Raw genomic sequence first — 19,094 nt, forward strand, 5'->3', positions numbered from 1 at the left:
TGATTACAACCTAAATTTTAAGTTTCATAACTGTTAGTTTTATGTTTCAAGATAAAGTCTTAAATAAATTTTTGGCCTGTTATTTGCCATGAAATTTGAGCTTACTTTAAGTGGTTGTTTCTCCTATATTAAGTATCCTCAAGGAGAAAATGTTTCAGTATACTGCAGGAAGGTAAAACTACTATTATTGTTGCTGCCTTCTAAGGAAAATCCAAACTTCTATGAGTTAAGAGAACTTTGAGGTTCCCTAACTAGCCAACCAATTTACTTAATTCATTAGTTCATGTTGTTTTCAACACTTCCTTTAATCCCACATTCCATTTCTAGCTGTATCATAAGAGAACCAAAAAATACAGCAGAAAATAGTTCTAACTTCTCACTTGCAATGTGCTGGCATCCACACAATACAAGAAATAGGCACCAAACCTTAGAACGAGGAAAGTGCTGCAGAAGTCCTATTTTCTACTAATAAAAAATAAGTGGGAAACATACTGTTCCATTACTCCAGAAATCTGAAAAGCTTAATAAACTGAAATAGGTGGAAAAGTCAGAGCAAATTACTAGTTTAAAAAGAGAATGAACTTCACTAGTAGGTAAACCTCTATAACCTTACATATCTATTGCATACTCAATATAAATGCTCAATGAATAAATGGCCAATAGTACATACAATGTGTGTGTATGCATGTGTGTTAGTTGCTTCAGTCGTGTCCAACTCTTTGTGACCCTATGGACTGTGGCCCGCCAGGTTCTTCTGTCCCTGGGATTCTCTAGACAACAATACTGGAGTGAAGCCCTCCTCCAAAGGATCTTCTCAACCCAGGAATCAAACCCGTGTCTGCACTGGCAGCACAGATGCAACAGTATTTTAGTGTCTATCAATACCTTACATAATGCTTAAAATGTGACTGGATTAAAAATTTGAGGACAATGAAGCAGACTGAAGTAGACACATTGATATATTTATACATTATATACACAGAAACACACATCTAGTAACATAAATAAGCATTATCCTTGATGATGACCCTATGCCACTAGCTATGTAGTGCTGAACAAATAATTCAATCCCTTTAGTTTTCCTGTTTTTCTGACCTGTAAAACATGCCTAGTTAGAATAGGATAAATGACTCTTAAGATGTCTTATCTATGGGTAAAATATAAAAATCCTGGATTCACAAAAGTTGCTTAAGTTACTTAACTGCTCCTTTAAGAAGGGGTAAGGTAGGGAGACTCTCTTTTATTTCTCCCATTTGAAAACACATTTTTTAAAATTCCCAAGAATGGATGTATGGGCGTCCCAGGTGGCAGTGGTAAAGAATCCTGCCAACGCAGGCGATGCAGGTTTGATCCCTGGGTCAGGAAGATCCCCTGGAAAACGGCATGGCAACCCATTCCAGTATTCTTGCCTGCAGAATCCCACGGACAGAGGAAACTGATGGGCTACAGTCTATGGGGTTGCCAAGAGTCGGACACAACTGAATGACTGAGCGCGCGCACACACACACACACACACACACACACACACACACAGAATGGATGTATATGGTTCAAGGACAGGAGTAAACCTGGCTGAATATCAAAGTTCTCATCCTCTCACTCTGTTGCAAAGCTATGCACAGTCAGTGAGAAGACCCAGTAATGAGGCCACCACTATTTCTTCTGCTTTCAAGTAATTTACAGACTAGGGGGAAAAAAAAGCCAATATTTTATACATATACGTGTGTGTGTGTGTGTGTGTGTGTGCGTGCGCGCGTGTGCTGTGCTAAGCTGTTTTATTTGTGTCCGACTCTGTTGAGACCCTAAGGACTGTAGCCTGCCAGGCTCCTCTGTCCATGGGATTCTCCAGGCGAGGATACCGGAGTGGATTGCCATTCCCTTCTCTGGGGGATCTTCCCAACCCAGGGATTGAACCGGCATCTCTTACGCCTAACCTGCATTGGCAAGCAGGTTCTTTACCACTATATACGTAAAACTGTAACAGAAGGCACAGAATGAAACCCAAGAGATTGGGAGTTCTGAGGAACACTGGATTATCTCCACTTGAGAGGTGAATACCTCAGGAAGGACTGGGCCTAAAACTTGGATTGGATTTTAGACAGAGAAAAACATAAGCAAATGCAAAGAACAGGCATGTTGAGGGAATGAGTCCTTTAGTGTGGCTGGAGGCAGAATAAGGGAGATGGCATTACAGAGGCTAGGACTAGACTATGAATGCCTTTCAAAAGTCCAGGGCAGAAGTATGAACTTAATTTGAAAAGTAAAGGAAAATCCCTTAAGTGCTATAATCAGAGCCATACTTTAGGAAGTGTTTGGCTTGATACATAGGATTTAATAGAAAAGCCAGTTAGAAGTTCTGGTGAGGAATGAGGAGAACCCAGAATTGGGTAAACATAGAAAACAGAGAAGATACTTCCATTGCTCCCACTACTTATCCACTCAAGATAATTAAACCATATAAAGGAGGAAAAAATTGCAAATTTACTCTTTTTCAACTTAAACTGGTTCTCATCAAGTAATTTACTTAAAACAGACAAAAATAGCTATCTTAGAAAAGAGTTAAAACCATCAAAAAAGCATATGGAGTATTTAATTTTAGCCAGGGTTTCAGGACAGGTACTTCTATGCATTGCTCAAAATAATTTGCATCTTTCTGGAGGGTAGTTTTGCAACATGAATCAAAAGTATAAATACTATAATCCAGCAATTTGGAAATAATTATGAATAAGAACAATAATTTACCTCCAATACTTTGGCCACCTGATGTGAAGAACTGACTCACTTGAAAAGACCATGATGCTGGAAAAGATTGAAGGCTGGAGGAGAAGACGACCACAGAGGATGAGATGGTTGGATGGTATCACCGACTCAATGAACATGAGTTTGAGTAAGCTCTGGAGTTGGTGATGGACAGGGAAGCCTGGCGTGCTGCAGTCCATGGGGTAGCAAAGAGTCAGACACGACTGAGCGACTGAACTGAACTGAACTGATATTTGTTCTAGCACTGCTCATACTTGCGAAAACTTTAGGAATAACTTGAATATTTAACTATATGGGATTAACAGGGCATACTTAGAATACTACATCCATTAAAACAATGTAGAATGTTTTTAAATCAAAGTATTTCCCCATTTAGTGGGAGAAAAATGATTACAGAACAAATTGTACCATACATAACCCCCAAACACATACACCCACTGTTAAAAATACACACCAAAACCACTCTGTGAAGTGATAGGTTCCTTCTTCCACAGACCTTCTAAATTCTCTACAACATATACACACACACACACACACACACACAGAGTGTAACAATACTAAAGCAGTAAAAAAAACTAGAAAAAATCGCTAATGAATGACTCGACATTGGGTTTCAACTAAGTTTAGAACTGAAAAGCAGGGAGGCTTCCTCTAATCAATAGGTCTCTCAATTGATTAACACCCAAGTTCCCTTCTAAGGATTTTTTTTGGGGGGTGGGTTTAAGTAAGGGGTTACGTAAGGCATGTTTCAAGCAGCAAGATTCCTTCTTCTCTCTACCTAAATGTCAGTATAAGCATATGCCTATATCCACATACTCAGTAACCTTACGCTTTGAAAGAAACTGAAAGCAACTCAGCAACAGTAAAGAGAGCCCTAAACTCCAGAAATGGTCCTAAGTCAATCTGTCTTGCCTTACAATCAAACTAGGTTTAAATGCTAGAAAACTTCTGTCCCCATTCTACACAAACTTCTCTCAAGGTTCACTTACAGCATGTTAACTGCCAAATCCCAAAAGCACTGGTAATAATGGGTAGTGTTGCACATTTCTAAAATTCAACAGGGTCCACAGTCATTCCTCCATCCTCACATTAAATGACTTCTCTGTAGTGTTTTAACCACCCATTCTATTTTCTCTTGAAAAATCTCTCCTTCCTTAAAATCAGGGAACAGGCACTACCATCCTGCTTGGACTCTAACTTCCTGATCCTTCCTGGTCTGCACATCCCCACTATTTCAATAGGTTTTAGGCTTTCCTTACTTAATCTTCTGTTCTTTTTATGCTAATGTCCTCACAGTATTCATCTGTCTCACTTTACATTCAATTCTCAATTAGTCATTCATCATTAAGCCTGTCATTTCATTAAGCTTCAGTAAGTTTCCAAAACAGAACTTGGCATCATTTCTACCTACTTTAGCTCTATTTCTACTGACACTAAAGCACGAGCATTGCCAAACTTTCACTCTGAAATTTCATGTTGTCCTCCGAGTCCCTCCCTCACTCACCCTATTCCCACAAATCTATGTCAAATGTCAAGTACTCTTCTCTAAGTTTCTCAAACCTGTCACCCCCTTTTCATTCTTATTTCAGGCCAAATCTAGGCACTATTTGCTTTAAATGTGGGCACAAATACAGTCATCCCCTTCTGCCTCTAAGTCCTTCTCCAATTTATCCTATATAGCACCCCAAAACAGTCTTTAAAGCTTCCAAAAGCTCTTCACTCCTTTTATGATAAAATCCGAAGCCTGCAGTGTCTTCTGCAATCTGACCCAGAGTATCTTTTCATAAAACCAGAGAACATCAACACTGGTACACCAAAAATCATGCAAAAGAGGAAAATGAAGACAAAAATAAAGTTAAGTTTCTTACTCTGGCCAAAATCACACACTAAGAAAAACCACAGAAAGAAACCTGAAAACATAGATTGGGGTTTTCTAAATGTGTCTGATTATAACATAAATGGTGTTATAACCCTAGTGTCAAGATGCTTAATATATTGCCACACTCTTCCCTTTTAAGTTCTGATTTGGTTAGATCTGAACAGGATCACAGGAATCCTTACAAAAAAGAAGGTAATTCTTCTCTTCAGGGAACTTTGAGGAAACCTGACCTAGATCTTACAAATCTTCTACATTCTTTAATCATACCAATCTTATCTTGCAGCTACTATCCTATAAACATTCTATTCTGTCCTACCCAGAAAGCTCTATTATACCTTGTTTAGTGGTTAAATCATTCTCCCACCCCACCCAAATCCCCAAATCTATTCCTTCTATTTTGGGCTCTTTAAAAATCTTTTGACTGTCTTAATCAGTGCTTTTCAAATTAACCTCAATGGTCAAGTACTTCATAGATTTCATTTGTTATAAGTATTCCACTAAGAACAATAGAAAACCCAATATGAAAAATATATAAAATAATATAAATTATTACGTGGGGCTTAGCCTGAAAGATAAAATGTCTTCAACACTAGTTAATCAGCAAAAACAAAACCAAAACCAAATTTTAAACATTGAAATCAGAATATCTCATCTCTTTATACCCTTATATATTACCATCATTAGATGTGACAACTAGACGAATAGGGGTGGTAAGGGAGTAGAAAAATATATGTATGGGCTTAAGACTGTTTTTTGTTTAGTATACCTAGAGAGCTTAGATTAGATTCTTTCCTCTATTGTCACACTTTTCATAAAATGAAGAAAAACTCACTCCATGGTAGTTTCAGCTTCTCACTGATTTCCACTTAAGTCATAACCTCTAATCTGCAACATTAAAATTAGCTGCTGATAAACACTAAAATATAACTTAACAAATGAATACAAACAATAGGTAAAGTTAGTCTTCCCACGCAAAAAAGCCAAAGACAGGCACTAAAAAAAGTATCAGGCAATTCCACTTACATACAAAATGAGGCTCTCCAGAGATATTTCAGAATAAATTTGATTTTATATATAGTGCCTGAAAATAATCAAAATAAATCTCTGGTATAATATGGATTATACTCGATCTTAATTTCTCCAATATCAAAGTATTCCTAAATTAGTTCAGCAAATAAAGAACTTAAGACGTTGTTAAATGGTCTAACATTCAAATTATTAATACAGAGCCTTAATGGTTGCTGAGTAGGCTGTAATGTGACTTTTCACCTATTTTTAAAGTCTATATTTATTGTATTGTTACCCCTACTGATGTTTTTACTTAACAAAACCTAATAAAGCAATTTACTTTCACTTTGTAATGCTAATGGTCAGAAAGATGAATAAAAATCCTTCTCTTCATTAAATTCCTATGTAAGGAAACCATAAAGGTAAAAAAAAATCAAACTATTATTGTTTTTTGTTCTTTAAGTGTTAACTATAAACTCTTTCCAATGTCTCAATATGACCTCAATCTTAAGCTCACCATTTCCCCACAATACTTTACTGACCAAATTTTTAAAGATATTGTAATTAGCTCCATATACTGCTTTTACTATACATTTACCACCAATCCTGCTAACAATTCTGCTATAGAAATACTTTTTTTAATTATAAAACTTGAATGTGGCCAAAAAATTGCTTGTATGGAATGTCTAATCAGACTACTTAAAAACAGCTCTAACAATTTTTAAGGTAATTTATTATAAGGTCAGATATACAGTCTACCACTTTCCTTTTTCCTTAAAATGGCACATTTAACCATCTACATAATAAAATATTTTTAAAATATTCATTACACCCACGAGCTTAAATTCTTACACAACCCAGATCCACTGAGACTTGAAAGGATCTGGGCTTTCAAGGGGGAGGAAAGGGGATCAAGATCACGGATTGGTTAGTACAAGGACAAAGGTTACTGACTTAAATATAGACACACAGTTAAAACTACTGTGTATATATTTTAAATGTTTTAAGACATACAAAATTATAATCTAATTAAAAGGTAACTGGTAATAACTTTAAAGGTTCAATAATATTTCCAAAGAAGAAAACAGGCTTAGTGCAAACACAGAATCTTGCTACCTACAAATCTTTGGATAGAATTTCAACTACACCAAGTCAGCTTTAAAAAAAAAAAAAAATACTGAGTCGCAGAAAATATGTCATTATGGAATACAAACATGCCTATGTAGATTTATCACACCCAAGTGACCAAATGAAATCCTGTTAAAAGGACATTGTTTAAAACATGAAAGATTTAAGAACAGAACCTAAGCAACGATAGGACTGCAAAGACGAAATCGAATGCCAGTGAAACAGAACAGCATGACATTTTCTCATACACAGCCAAATGCAAAAACATTTGAAATAGCTGATTTAATCCTTTACTCTTAAACCCTTATTCGACTTCATTTTCAATCCAAAATATATCTAAATTGCAAAGGTTATTCATAGAAATACATTACTGGTCACATAAAAAATGAACAAAAGATTAAAAAGCAGATATACCCTTGTCCTTCCAATTTTTCTTCTGACCGTCCATCTCTTGTCACAATCTGCCCTACAGATGCAATTATCAATTATGCATACCAGCAGAAAAGCTGCAACTGTGAAAATCTACCCCCTGAGACATGAAATACCCGTTTCCTCAACCGAAGCCTGCAGTCTCCTCTGCTGCACAACTGCAGCAGGACTGAAGTCACCTGACGCCTTCTGGGTGTGGAACAGTCTGACGCAGTGCAATCTGTAACTAGGCTACGAATGCCCAGGCACTACCGCCTTCTTCTATCTGCTTATTGTTCTAGTCTTTTGCTTGTTGCTCACACCCAATGGAGCTACTTTTGTAGGGTGGGGTGGGGTGGGAGGCAAGCTACCAAAAGAAAGGAGAGAAAAGAAGGTTGTTCTGGCAGAGTTAATCACTGAATATATCTGTAATACACTTGATGACCACATTCGGTTCTTGCTTTTTTTCTTGATAGGGGAATTCTGCTGCTGCTTTCCAGCCTCATTTAAAACTTTAAAATTAATGATTACCTGAAAAGATAAAAATGGACTGATCCAAAGAAGGGTAATAGCTTAAATTTCAAGTCTTGCAAATGCATTCTCTTTTTACTTTTTCCTAAATTATCAGCATTTTGCACCCTTATAAGGGTATGACAAGAGAATCTCAAAAGTTAAATTATTACTGTTTCTTGAATATAAATTATTTAAATAGAAAAAAGTTTTTATTCTATTTCTAATGTAATGCTTTTTCTTCTTTTTCAATTACAGAAATCCAGAGACTTGTAAATATACACTTATTCGTAATCACCACCTGCTCCAACTCAATCTTTCAATAAATATCTATTAGGCACCACTGCAGGTACTATTAATAGACTCTTTGCTTGAGGAGAAATATTCACATGCTAATTATATCATTTGCTTTGGGAAAGTGACATAAGACCAAAATAAAATTTTACTGATAAATACAAAAACAAATCAAAGGAATTTCTAAAATTTTTATTATAAAATTATAAAACTGACATTCATTCCAGTACAGAATATTTTATCTTTACTAACATTTCATAACTGGTTTAACTAACACTATCATTTGACTTTAGCAGGAAAGGCAACATATATTTTTAAATGCTTTATATGCTGAAGTATAAAGAATGGAGCCTACGCAGGAAACTACATACTTCAGAAGATTAGCTACAATGAAATAGTATAACATATATATATGTTTTATATATATATATATATTATATATATATGTATATATATTAGAACTTGCTGTAAAACTGGGGCTGCAAAAAACCCGTGATCATATCAGAAGTGGCCTGAATAAAGAACTCAGTTCCTTTCCCTCTCTGCCTCTCAAACTACAAACACAAACAAAGCAAGCAATTTTTAAAGAGTCTAGTATTCTCAGATAAAAAGTTAATATTTAACTTTAAATTCTCCTCACTGGACCCTTGGATAATGTGATATTTGAGAACACTGTCACCACCTCATATCACAGCTAAAAATCTCTGGCCTCTTCCTGCAGTAGTTAGAAATCAGAAACTATTCACTAACTATGTAACATTTCCATAGTATTTTCTAATAATGAATTCCTTAAGACTGAAGGCCAGTAACTACTTTAGCATTAGAATAATGCACTCAAAAACTTCGCCCAAACACTGTTTTCAAGTCAGAGATTACTACACTAATGTGAGAAGGAAAAAAGAATTCTTGAGACAAAAGGTATTTACCATTCATATTATTCACATCTTCTGGTACTTTACTTGGTTCAATCTAGGATTTCGGACAGCAGAAGTCTGTATTTTGGAGTAGGCAGCAATATTTAAGCTGTAAGACCTCCCAGGCCACCTCTTGCAAGATAGTCCTCCTTTTCCATTTCTTTCCTTCCTCTAATTCTGAACCCAAGAAAAACTCAAGTTTTTGTTTTGCTTTGTTTGCTTTGTGATGTTTAGAGATGAAGGCAAATAAGGTGAGAAAGAAGGGATCATTTGGGTTGAAGTGCTACTCTCTAAATTGGCAGTTGCTAGTATACAATTCTTAATAACTAAAAAAATTATTTCTACTTTCCAGCAATGGACAACAGGAATTTGTAATAAAAAAAGTTATAGTTACAGAGTAGTTTTACACTTACTTCAAAATTTAATTATTCTGAGCTATACAAAAGTATGAAACTCAACATATGTCCCATTACTAAAAGGGATTAAATTATAACGCTTAACACCATACGCTGTAATATAATGCCCTCTATGGACTAAATTATAGCACTTCAGCATTAATTACTGAATTGAACCTAAGACATGAACAAAGACTGTATTCTAGAAAATGAACAAGCTACAAATAACCAAAAAATAATGAACATTCTAAGATCTATAAACAATTTCATATAAGCTAAAAATGAATAGTACAAACCATAAAGAAACTGAAAGTGATACTATTCAATAAGAACTAAATAAATGTTGATTTCTTATATTATAATCCAAAATAGATATTACAAAAGATCCAAAGCATTTTAAAATTTGGAATTAAATAATCATTAGGTTTTGAACAAATCTTTGAGAACTTTTAAGTTTTCGCTAAATACATGTTTGGGGGAATCTTCAAGGTCACTTCATAATGTTTATCATAGCATGATTCAAGCATTTGCTTGATTTAATATGTTGTGCCTGAATTCAAAATCCTCTTATATATAAAGTCATTTTCAAAGTCATTTCTTAGTGTGAAGCAAATATGCACAACTCACTAAACTCCTTTGCCCAAATGAATATGGTGGATTACAGAGCATTCCACAGATACCCTTTTCTGTCTCCAACACTAGATGGCACCAACACCCACAGTACAGTTGACTGTCCAACCCAAGACAGGCAATCTGGCAAAAGCTACTCAATTTTCCAGCTCTTTCCCAGGATTGATTGGCAGTCAGGAACTAGATCCGAGTACTAGGGGAAAAGGAAAATAACTCCAACACCAAATAACATGTGGAATAAAACGATCTCTGACCAGAATTCAAAATCAATTTCGAACAGATCGGAATTAAACATAAAGTGAAGTCACACAGTTGTGTCTGACTCTTTGCAACCCCGTGGACTGTAGCCTACCAGGTTCCTCAGTCCATGGAATTTTCCAGGCAAGAGTACTGGAGTGGATTGCCATTTCCTTCTCCAGGGGATCTTCCCAACCCAGGGATCGAACCCGGGTCTCCCGCATTGCAGGCAGACACTTTACCGACTGAGCCACCAGGGAAGCCCAAACATAAAAACGAAGCTGTAAATTAGTAAATAAACTAAAGGTTATAAATATTCCCATGTGAAAACTAAAAATATCCACTAAAAAGTAAAATAAAATTCACAAAACTAAGGGAAAAGTATAAAACGACAAAAATTTGCATCTTTGTACTGTATACAAAGAACTCTCAAAATCAGAAAGAGGTGATTCTAAATTTTAAATGGGCAAAGGGGATGAACAGGCACTTCATACAAGAAATACAAATAATCAATAAATATGTGGAACACGTTCACTTTCACTAATAATTAAAGATCAAAACAGCAAGATAGTTATTTTAACCTGTCAAACTACTACAGGTTTTTTTTTTTTTAAAAAAAGCCAGGTACACAATGTCTGGAAGGATACTTACGAAGCAAATCCTAGTAAATGACTCTAGGAAGGTACACTAGGCAGCTGGTTATGAAAGGGAGAAGACTTACCGTAATTACACTTATTGAACTTTGTATAATGTGTAAGTCATTAACTATCAATTTTTTTATAAAAATATTAATAAATATTCATTGTTGGTAATCAACAGAGTAATGGGTTTTCTTATTATTAGAAGGGCAAAAATTAGTACAAGTCCTGACAAGGGATTAATCTCCAAAATATACAAACAGCTCACGCAGCTCAATACCAAAAAACCAAACATCCCAATCCAAAAATGGGGAGAATTAAACAGACATTTCTCCAAAGACGTAAAGATAGTCAACAAACACATGAAAAGATGTTCAACATCACTAATTATTAGAAAGATACAAAAACTACAATATCACCTCACACCAGTAAGAATGGCCATCATCAAAAACAAAAAACCTACGAACAATAAATGCTGGAGAGAGTGTCGAGAAAAGAGAACCCTCCTACAGTGTTAGTGGGAATGTAAATTGGTACAACCATTATGGAGAACAGTATGGTAGTTCCTTAAAAAACTAAAAATAGAACTACCATATGACCCAGCAATCCCACTACTGGGCATATACCCTCTGATGTATAGATCAGTCTTATGGACTCTGAGGGAGAGGGAGAGGGTGGGGAGATTTGGGAGAATGACATTGAAACATGTATAATATCATGTATGAAACGAGTCGCCAGTGCATATTCGATGCACAATACTGGATGCTTGGGGCTGGTGCACTGGGATGACCCAGAGGGAGGGTATGGGGAGGGAGGAGGGAGGAGGGTTCAGGATGGGGAACACAGGTATACCTGTGGCAGATTCATTTCGATATTTGGCAAAACTAATACAATATTGTAAAGTTTAAAAATAAAATAAAATAAAAAAAAAAGGATATATGCAGCACAATGTTCATTGCAGCACTACTTATAGCAGTCATACATGGAAGCAACCTAAATGACCGTCAACAGAGTGGATAAAGATGATATGGTACATATATACAATGGAATATTACTCAGCCACAAAAAAGAATGAAATAATGCCAGCTGCAGCAACATGGATGGATCTAGAGATCATCATACTGACTGAAGTAAGCCAGAGAAAGACAAATATTATATACTGCTTATGTGCTTGCGTGCTAAGTCACTTTCAGTCGTGTCCAACTCTGTGAGATCCTATGGACTGTAGCCCGCCAGCCTCCTCTGTCCATGGGATTCTCCGGGCAAAAATACTGGAGTGGGTTACCATGCCCTCCCTCCAGGGGATCTTCCCAACCCAGGGACCAAACCCACGTCTCTCACATCTCCTGCACTAGCAGGCAGGTTCTTTTCCACTAGTGCCACACGCGAAGCCCCATATTGACTGTATGTGGAATCTTATTAAAAAAAAAAGGTACGAATGAACTTACTCACAAAACAGAAACAGAGTCAGACATGTAGAAAACAAACTTATGGTTACCAGGGGGAAGGGATAAATTGAGACTGGGATTGACATATACATACTACTACATATAAAATATATAATAAGGACCTATAGTATAGCACAGTGAGCTCTACTCAATACTCTAAAGACCTATATGGGAAAAGAATCTATAAAAGAGTGGGTATATGCATAACTGATTCACTTTGTTGTACACTTGAAGCTAACACAACATTGCAAATCAACTATACTTCAATAAAAAATTATTTTGCAAAAAGTTAGCCCAATATCTGAAACACAGCAGAAGCTCAAAAGGTATTATGTTTACTATACCTAATTTGCTATGCAACCTTGGGGAAGTTTCTTAACATTCCCGGACTTAGGTTTTTTCATCCATTAAGTGATTCCCTCTTTCAGATTATGATGAAGACTAAATGAGATGACTTATGTGAAAGTTCTTGGTACTTAAAAGATTTCCCATAAATCGAAGTCCCTCCTTTCCAGGTAAAATGCAAATAATTAGGCTTTTCTTGGCTGTTCAAAATACTTAGTTTAAAAACATCCCAAATAGGAAGAACACCTAAAAGTGAAAGCGAACTGAAACAAATCTAACTTTATTTCAAATGAGTAGTATAACCAAAGGAAAAGGGAAAATAAAACCAACCCAAGTAACTGGGCAGGGCTGAGGCAGGTTATCAGGTGGATTTGAAAAATAATCCTCATTATTTTATTATAATGATATTATAAAACATTCTAAGACTATTTCAGATGCATTCAAGGATTAAACAAAGTGTGAGGAGTCATGTTCTCACTATAGAAAAGTGTTAAGTCACTCAGTCGTGTCTGGCTCTCTGCAACCCCAAGGACTGACTGTAGCTTGCCAAGCTTCTCTGTCCAGGGAATTCTCCAGGCAAGAATACTGGAGTGGGAAAGCCATTCCCCTTCTCCAGGGGATCTTCCCGACCCAGGGATCGAACCCGTGTTTCCTGCATTACAAGCAGATTCTCTACCATCTGAGGGAAAATGCAAATGTGAAATGAGGGAAGCAAGAAACAGTACTCTAGGAATGTTTTGGATCTGAAGTATATATCAACTCATGACTTCATAAATACATGGATGTACTTATGTTTATTCATATGTGTGTATAAAAGTATTTCCTTCCTCTGTGCATTGAAAGGCTAAAATGCACAGATCCCACAGGAGCAAAGTACAACTCTTCATACTTTGCATCCAGCTCTTGATCACTGAAAGGAATCAGGGACCCTTGGAGAAACTGCTGACTGTGTGGCTGGGACAAAGTGGGCAAAAGATGAGCCTACAACATTTCGTTATGTTAGAAAGTAGGAAGTGTTTCGCCCTTCACTCAAAAGGATAGCTGCATGTCACTGAGCCAACTCGAAGGGGAGCCCTTCAACTCTGGGGCAATTTATAACCAAAATAATTTAAGTATGGTAATGATTTGTAAACCATTAGGGGAAAAGAGAAATTCATGGATCCATACTGATAATTAATTAGTCAACTAATGGAAAAAGAGATTTCTTGCTAAGAGTAGAACACTGGTGTTGATTGACAAATGTGGAGGAAGTTCTGAAAATCATCTTTTGCAAATTTAGTGGTAAAGAATAAATCAATCAAGAGTCTTCAATAGATACTAAATCTAGGGAAAGAATTTTAATAAAGGGCAGGATATTTGCAGTGTCACCCGTCAGCTGTCACGAAGGATAATAATTATATAAGGAAATCAGGAACCACTTGACCGAATGGCCTCATCAATGAAGGACTGACGGATAGTAGGTACCTCCAGATTGACATCAAGAGAGAGGCACTACATCGTCTTCATTTTGGCCATGAATCATAACCTCAATCTAATCACTAACAAACAATACACAAATGCAAAAAAAAAAAAAAACAACAAGGAATTTTCTACTAAAAAGAGAGAAGGGAAAGGGCCTGTGTTCTTCAAAAATGTTAGTCATGAGAGAGAAAAACTGGATATGCTGCAAATTAAAGAAATCAAAGGCAACATAACAACTAAATATAAAACTTGGCTCTAGACTGGACCTTACAGTAGAGGACACTAGGTCAACTAGCAACTGGAATATGAATGGTAGATTAGAAAAAAGCACTGTTATCAATGTAAATTTACAAAGTTAATAGCTATGCTGAGGTTATGTAAGAGAATATCCCTTTTTGAAGTATTTAGGGGTAACAGAATGTACAGAACTTATCTCATGGGCTCTGGAAAAAAGGGTGTATTTATGTATCCATTGTCTAGTTATTTATAAAAAGAGATCATAAATAATAAAGCAAATGGGGAAATATTAACAGGTAAATTTAGATGGAAAGTATAAGACATTCTTTGTACTTTTATTTTTGCAATTGTTTTTAAGTTTGAAATTACTCCCAAATGAAAGTTGTTTTCAAAAAGCAATTATCTTAAAAACTCAAGTGATACCATAGATTTTCTAAAAATTCAGCTTAATTACAGTCACAGGAAATTTAGCATATAATGTGTAATAAACCCTCTTTTAACACAGACTGGTTTTTCATTTTAGTTCTGAATAAACCTGATGTTTCTTTTCACAGAGTCCCTCATGGTCAGTTTGCAAACTCATCTGTCCCTAGCTTCGAGTGAGTAAGTTTCTACATACTGACCATAATACCCACACATTGCCCCCAAAATATCAAAACAGGATCTGGAAAATGTTTATCATGTTTATATAAATGCATAAGTCTATATGTTTACTCACATTTGCTAACTCTAACTTTTAAAGTAGCACCTCTTTGTGAAGCCATTCTTAATATCCCAAGGTAGAGAGAGCCTCTTTGTGCCCTTAGAATTGTTAATAATCTTCCAATCATTATACACTTATATCCCTGAACTGTCACTCTATGCCAAACTGAGACTTCCATTCATCATCTGAGAAAAACATTTCAATTGTCATCTGGTAGTGCTATCAGTTAACTATTCAGAAGTTTCACTATATGGGTCTAAATTTAGTAGCATAAATTTAAGCAATTATTAAAATATTTTAACTTAGATATTTATACTTAAAATAAGTGGAAAGTGAAAAATTAAAATGCCAATGATAATCATAATATATCTTAAGCAAAAAATGAAAACCATCAAGGTACCAAAAGCATAAATCTTTAGCCACAAATCTTTTTTAAAATGAATGTGTATTTATTTATGTATACCTGTGACAGATTCATTTTGATATATGGCAAAACCAATACAATACTGTAAAGTTAAATAAAATAAAATTTAAAAAAATAATTAAAAAATAATTAAAATAAATAAATTAATTAAATAAAATAAATAAAGAACACATATGAAATGCTCAGCCTCTAAATAATGAAGTACAGTGAAGCAAAAAATAACATAATGAACGTTCATTAATTATGAACTGAGAGAAACCAGTATTTACATTTTACTATTGAGTATATACTTTGAGGGAATTCCCTGGTTGCCCAGTGGTTAGGACTCAGTGCTTTCACCACAGTGGGCCATGTTTAATCCCTGGTCAGGGAACTAAGATCCCACAGGTCATGCGGTATGGCCAAAAAAGTAAAAAGAATACAGCTTGACTGAACCAGATAAAGGGCATGAATATAAAAAGCAAAGAGAAGCTTTAAAAAATGGTCCCGACTCATAAGTAATCAAAAAAATTCAAATTAAAACAAAAAAATGTTTCCTTTATTTTTCAAAATGGCAAAAATCATTTAAAAAATAAAAAAGCTACCACTTGTTGAATGCCTATATATGCCAGGTAATTTCCAGGCCTTTTTAAAAAGAACACTTAATTATTTTATTTTACAATAGTTTTGGATTAACATAAAAATAACAAGAATATTACAGAGAGTTAGCATATACCCTGTACTCAGTTTCTTATTATATTACTATGGTACACTTGTCATATATAATGAGTCAATAGGGATACATTTTTATTAACTAAAGTCCGTATTTTATTTGGGTTTTCTTAGTTTTCACATAATGTCCTCTTTCTGTCCTAGTATTCCATCCAGGCTGAAGTGAAGGTGAAGTCGCTCAATCGTGTCCAACTCTTTGCAACCCCATGGGCTGTAGCCTACCAGGCTTCTCTGTCCATGGGATTTTCCAGGCAATAGTACTGGAGTGGATTGCCATTTCCTTCTCCAGCGGATCTTCCCGACCCAGGGATCAAACCCGGGTCTCCCGCATTGTAGACAGATGCTTTACAGTCTGAGCCATCCATCCAGGCTATCACATTACATTTAATCATCATGTCTCCTTAGTTTCTCAGACTTCATTGTTCCTGATGACTCTGACAGTTTTGAGAAGTACTAGCCAGATTATTTTGTAGGATGTCCCTCAGTTTGGGCACAGACTATCAACATAGCTTATCACTGTGAATGTTAACCCTGGTCACCTGGCCGAGGTAGTACTTTAGGCTTCTCCACTATAAATGACTCTTTTTCTCCCTTTTCCATCCTGTATTCTTTGTCATACTAAGTGAAGTCAGACAGAGAAAGACAAATATTATATGATACCGCTTTTATGTTGAATCTAAAAAAAAGTGTACAAATAAACTTATTTACAAAACTGAAATAGTCACAGATGTAGAAAATAAACTTGTGGTTATGTGGGGGTGGGGGGGCGGTTAGGAAAGGGGAAGGATAAATTGGAAGATTGAGATTAACATTTACACACTACTATATATAAAATAGATAACTAATAAGGACCTAATGTATACCACAGGGAACTCTATTCAATATGCTATAATGGCCTATATGGGAAAAGAACCTAAAAAAGAGTGGGTATATGATATACAGAACAGATTCACTTTACTGTACAACCTGAAACTAATACAATAGTGTTTATCAACTATATCCCCATAAATATAAAAAACAAAAAACAAAGAAAAAAAATACGTTTTGATAAAATACCTTTTTATCAACGGAAAAGAAGACTAGCATTCATTTTTCTCCTAATTAATTTTATCTAAATATATCAACAAGGCATCAAAGTCTGCATCACATTTTGCTCATCTCCTTTGCTGATTAAAATCAGTCTTTTTTTTCCCCCAATTAAAATTGAATCCTGCCTATAAATGTCATTTTAAGAAAACAAGGAGAACAAATTGGAAATAATAAATTATCTGAGCAAGTTTTATTTATTATTTAATACTGATTAATGTTTTCACATTTAAAAGTATACTCAGTATTAAGACACAGAAATCTAAAAAAAAAACACCTAGATCACAAACAAGGATGCAGAAAATCATTAGCCCTCTGAGAACAGAGATGACCATTACAACTCCCTTCCTTCTGACAAATCCTCAATTCTTATCTTAACTAAGCCTCTCCAGAATCTGGTAATGTTGATCAATTCTTCTACCTGTAACCCTTCTGCGTAGTTGATGTCTGCGGCTTTAACTACTGCCTTGAGTCCACAGTAAATACATGCATACAGTTACGGTCTCTCTCAAGAGCTTCCTATGTATAGTATCTCTCATTCTTGGATCACATAGGTACCTTAATTACAACATTCTCAGAACTGAATTTTTATTGGTCATCTGGTGACGTGGATGAACCCAGAGTCTGACACACAGAGTGAAGCATGTCAGAAAGAGAAAAACATACATATGGTATCTAGAAAAATGGTACTGATGAACCTATTTGCAGGGCAGGAATAGAGTTGCAGTCAGAGAACAGACTTGCGGACACAGTATGGGAAGGAGAGGCTGGGACGAATTGAGAGAGTGGCACTGCCATATATACATGACCATGAGTAAAACAGGTAACTAATGGGAAGCTACTGTATAACATGAGGAGCTCAGCTCCATGCTCTGATGACCTAGAGGGGTGGAATAGGGGTGGGTGGCAGGGAGGTTCAAGAGGGAGGGAATATATTATACATATAGCTGATTCACAGCAGAAACTAACACAACACTGTAAAGTAATTATACTCCAATTAAAAAACATTTTAAAAAAGCATCTGCCTTGCACATGAATAATCTACAGGTAATATATACTACTATGTCTAATAAACACTAAGCACTCTTAAAAAAAAAACAACAAACAACTATTTTCTCCCATTAAACCCACTTTATTTTCTCATGTTTCCAACTCAGTTTCTCATACTGCCATCCAGGTATCTGCACATAAAAGGAACCCGGGTTCCCCAGAGTAAGCTTTAACTCCTCCCCTTATCTTCATGTCCGATTCCAATCAAACACTATTACGTCTCTGTGCCCATCCCATTGCCTTAATGTTCATGATCTCCCCTTTTTTTGATTATAGCAACAAACTGTAAACTAGTCTATCTCCAATGCCTAAGTATACTCAGTAAATTCATAGTAATCGCTACATATTTTTATAGAAAACACATCTAAATTAGGATGCTAAATAAAAACAAATGCACAAGTTACTTTACACAAATCAGGTATGTGGGAAATGTGGAGTCAAAAGAAAAAAATGAGAATTAGTACTTTCCAGGAGAATTAATAGCATACCTCAATGTATACTTCACAAAACATGTAATACTCAATATGCTTAACTTTACACCTATTACTGGAATTACTGCATTATATTGAAATAGTAGAGATAAATAACAGAAATGTTCTTTCCTTAAGATTTTAAAATGAAGATATTTCTGGGAAAACAAAAGTAAACATATCTGAAAATACTTCGTTTTTAATACCTCTTGCTCTTTACACTATTAGGAAACACTAAAGCAAAAGAGAAGAAAGAAACAGATGTTGAAGTCAATTCTAATAAAATTTTGTTCCAGTTCTGTGGCACAATACAAAAATTACCAACAAATAATTATTGGCAAGTTAAGAGCAAGAGTCA

General features: G+C 35.5%; 1 protein-coding gene across 3 annotated transcripts in view; it reads right to left on the minus strand.

Moving 5' to 3' along the window:
* RTN4 (reticulon 4) overlaps positions 1 to 19,094 on the minus strand; it is a 74,661-nt gene that overhangs the window by 29,091 nt on the left and 26,476 nt on the right. The window contains exon 1 of one of the 3 annotated variants that reach the window (XM_061432388.1): positions 7,190 to 7,478. The exons of the other annotated variants lie outside the window; for them this stretch is intronic. Within the exon in view, the coding sequence (XP_061288372.1) occupies positions 7,190 to 7,223 (34 nt within the window). The 5' untranslated portion in view covers positions 7,224 to 7,478. Of the gene's footprint in view, positions 1 to 7,189; positions 7,479 to 19,094 lie in introns of those variants that run through there. 3 annotated transcript variants of the gene reach the window in all.

Source organism: Bos javanicus, chromosome 11, assembly GCF_032452875.1.
Source record: "Bos javanicus breed banteng chromosome 11, ARS-OSU_banteng_1.0, whole genome shotgun sequence".
NCBI classification, from domain to species: Eukaryota; Metazoa; Chordata; class Mammalia; order Artiodactyla; family Bovidae; genus Bos; species Bos javanicus.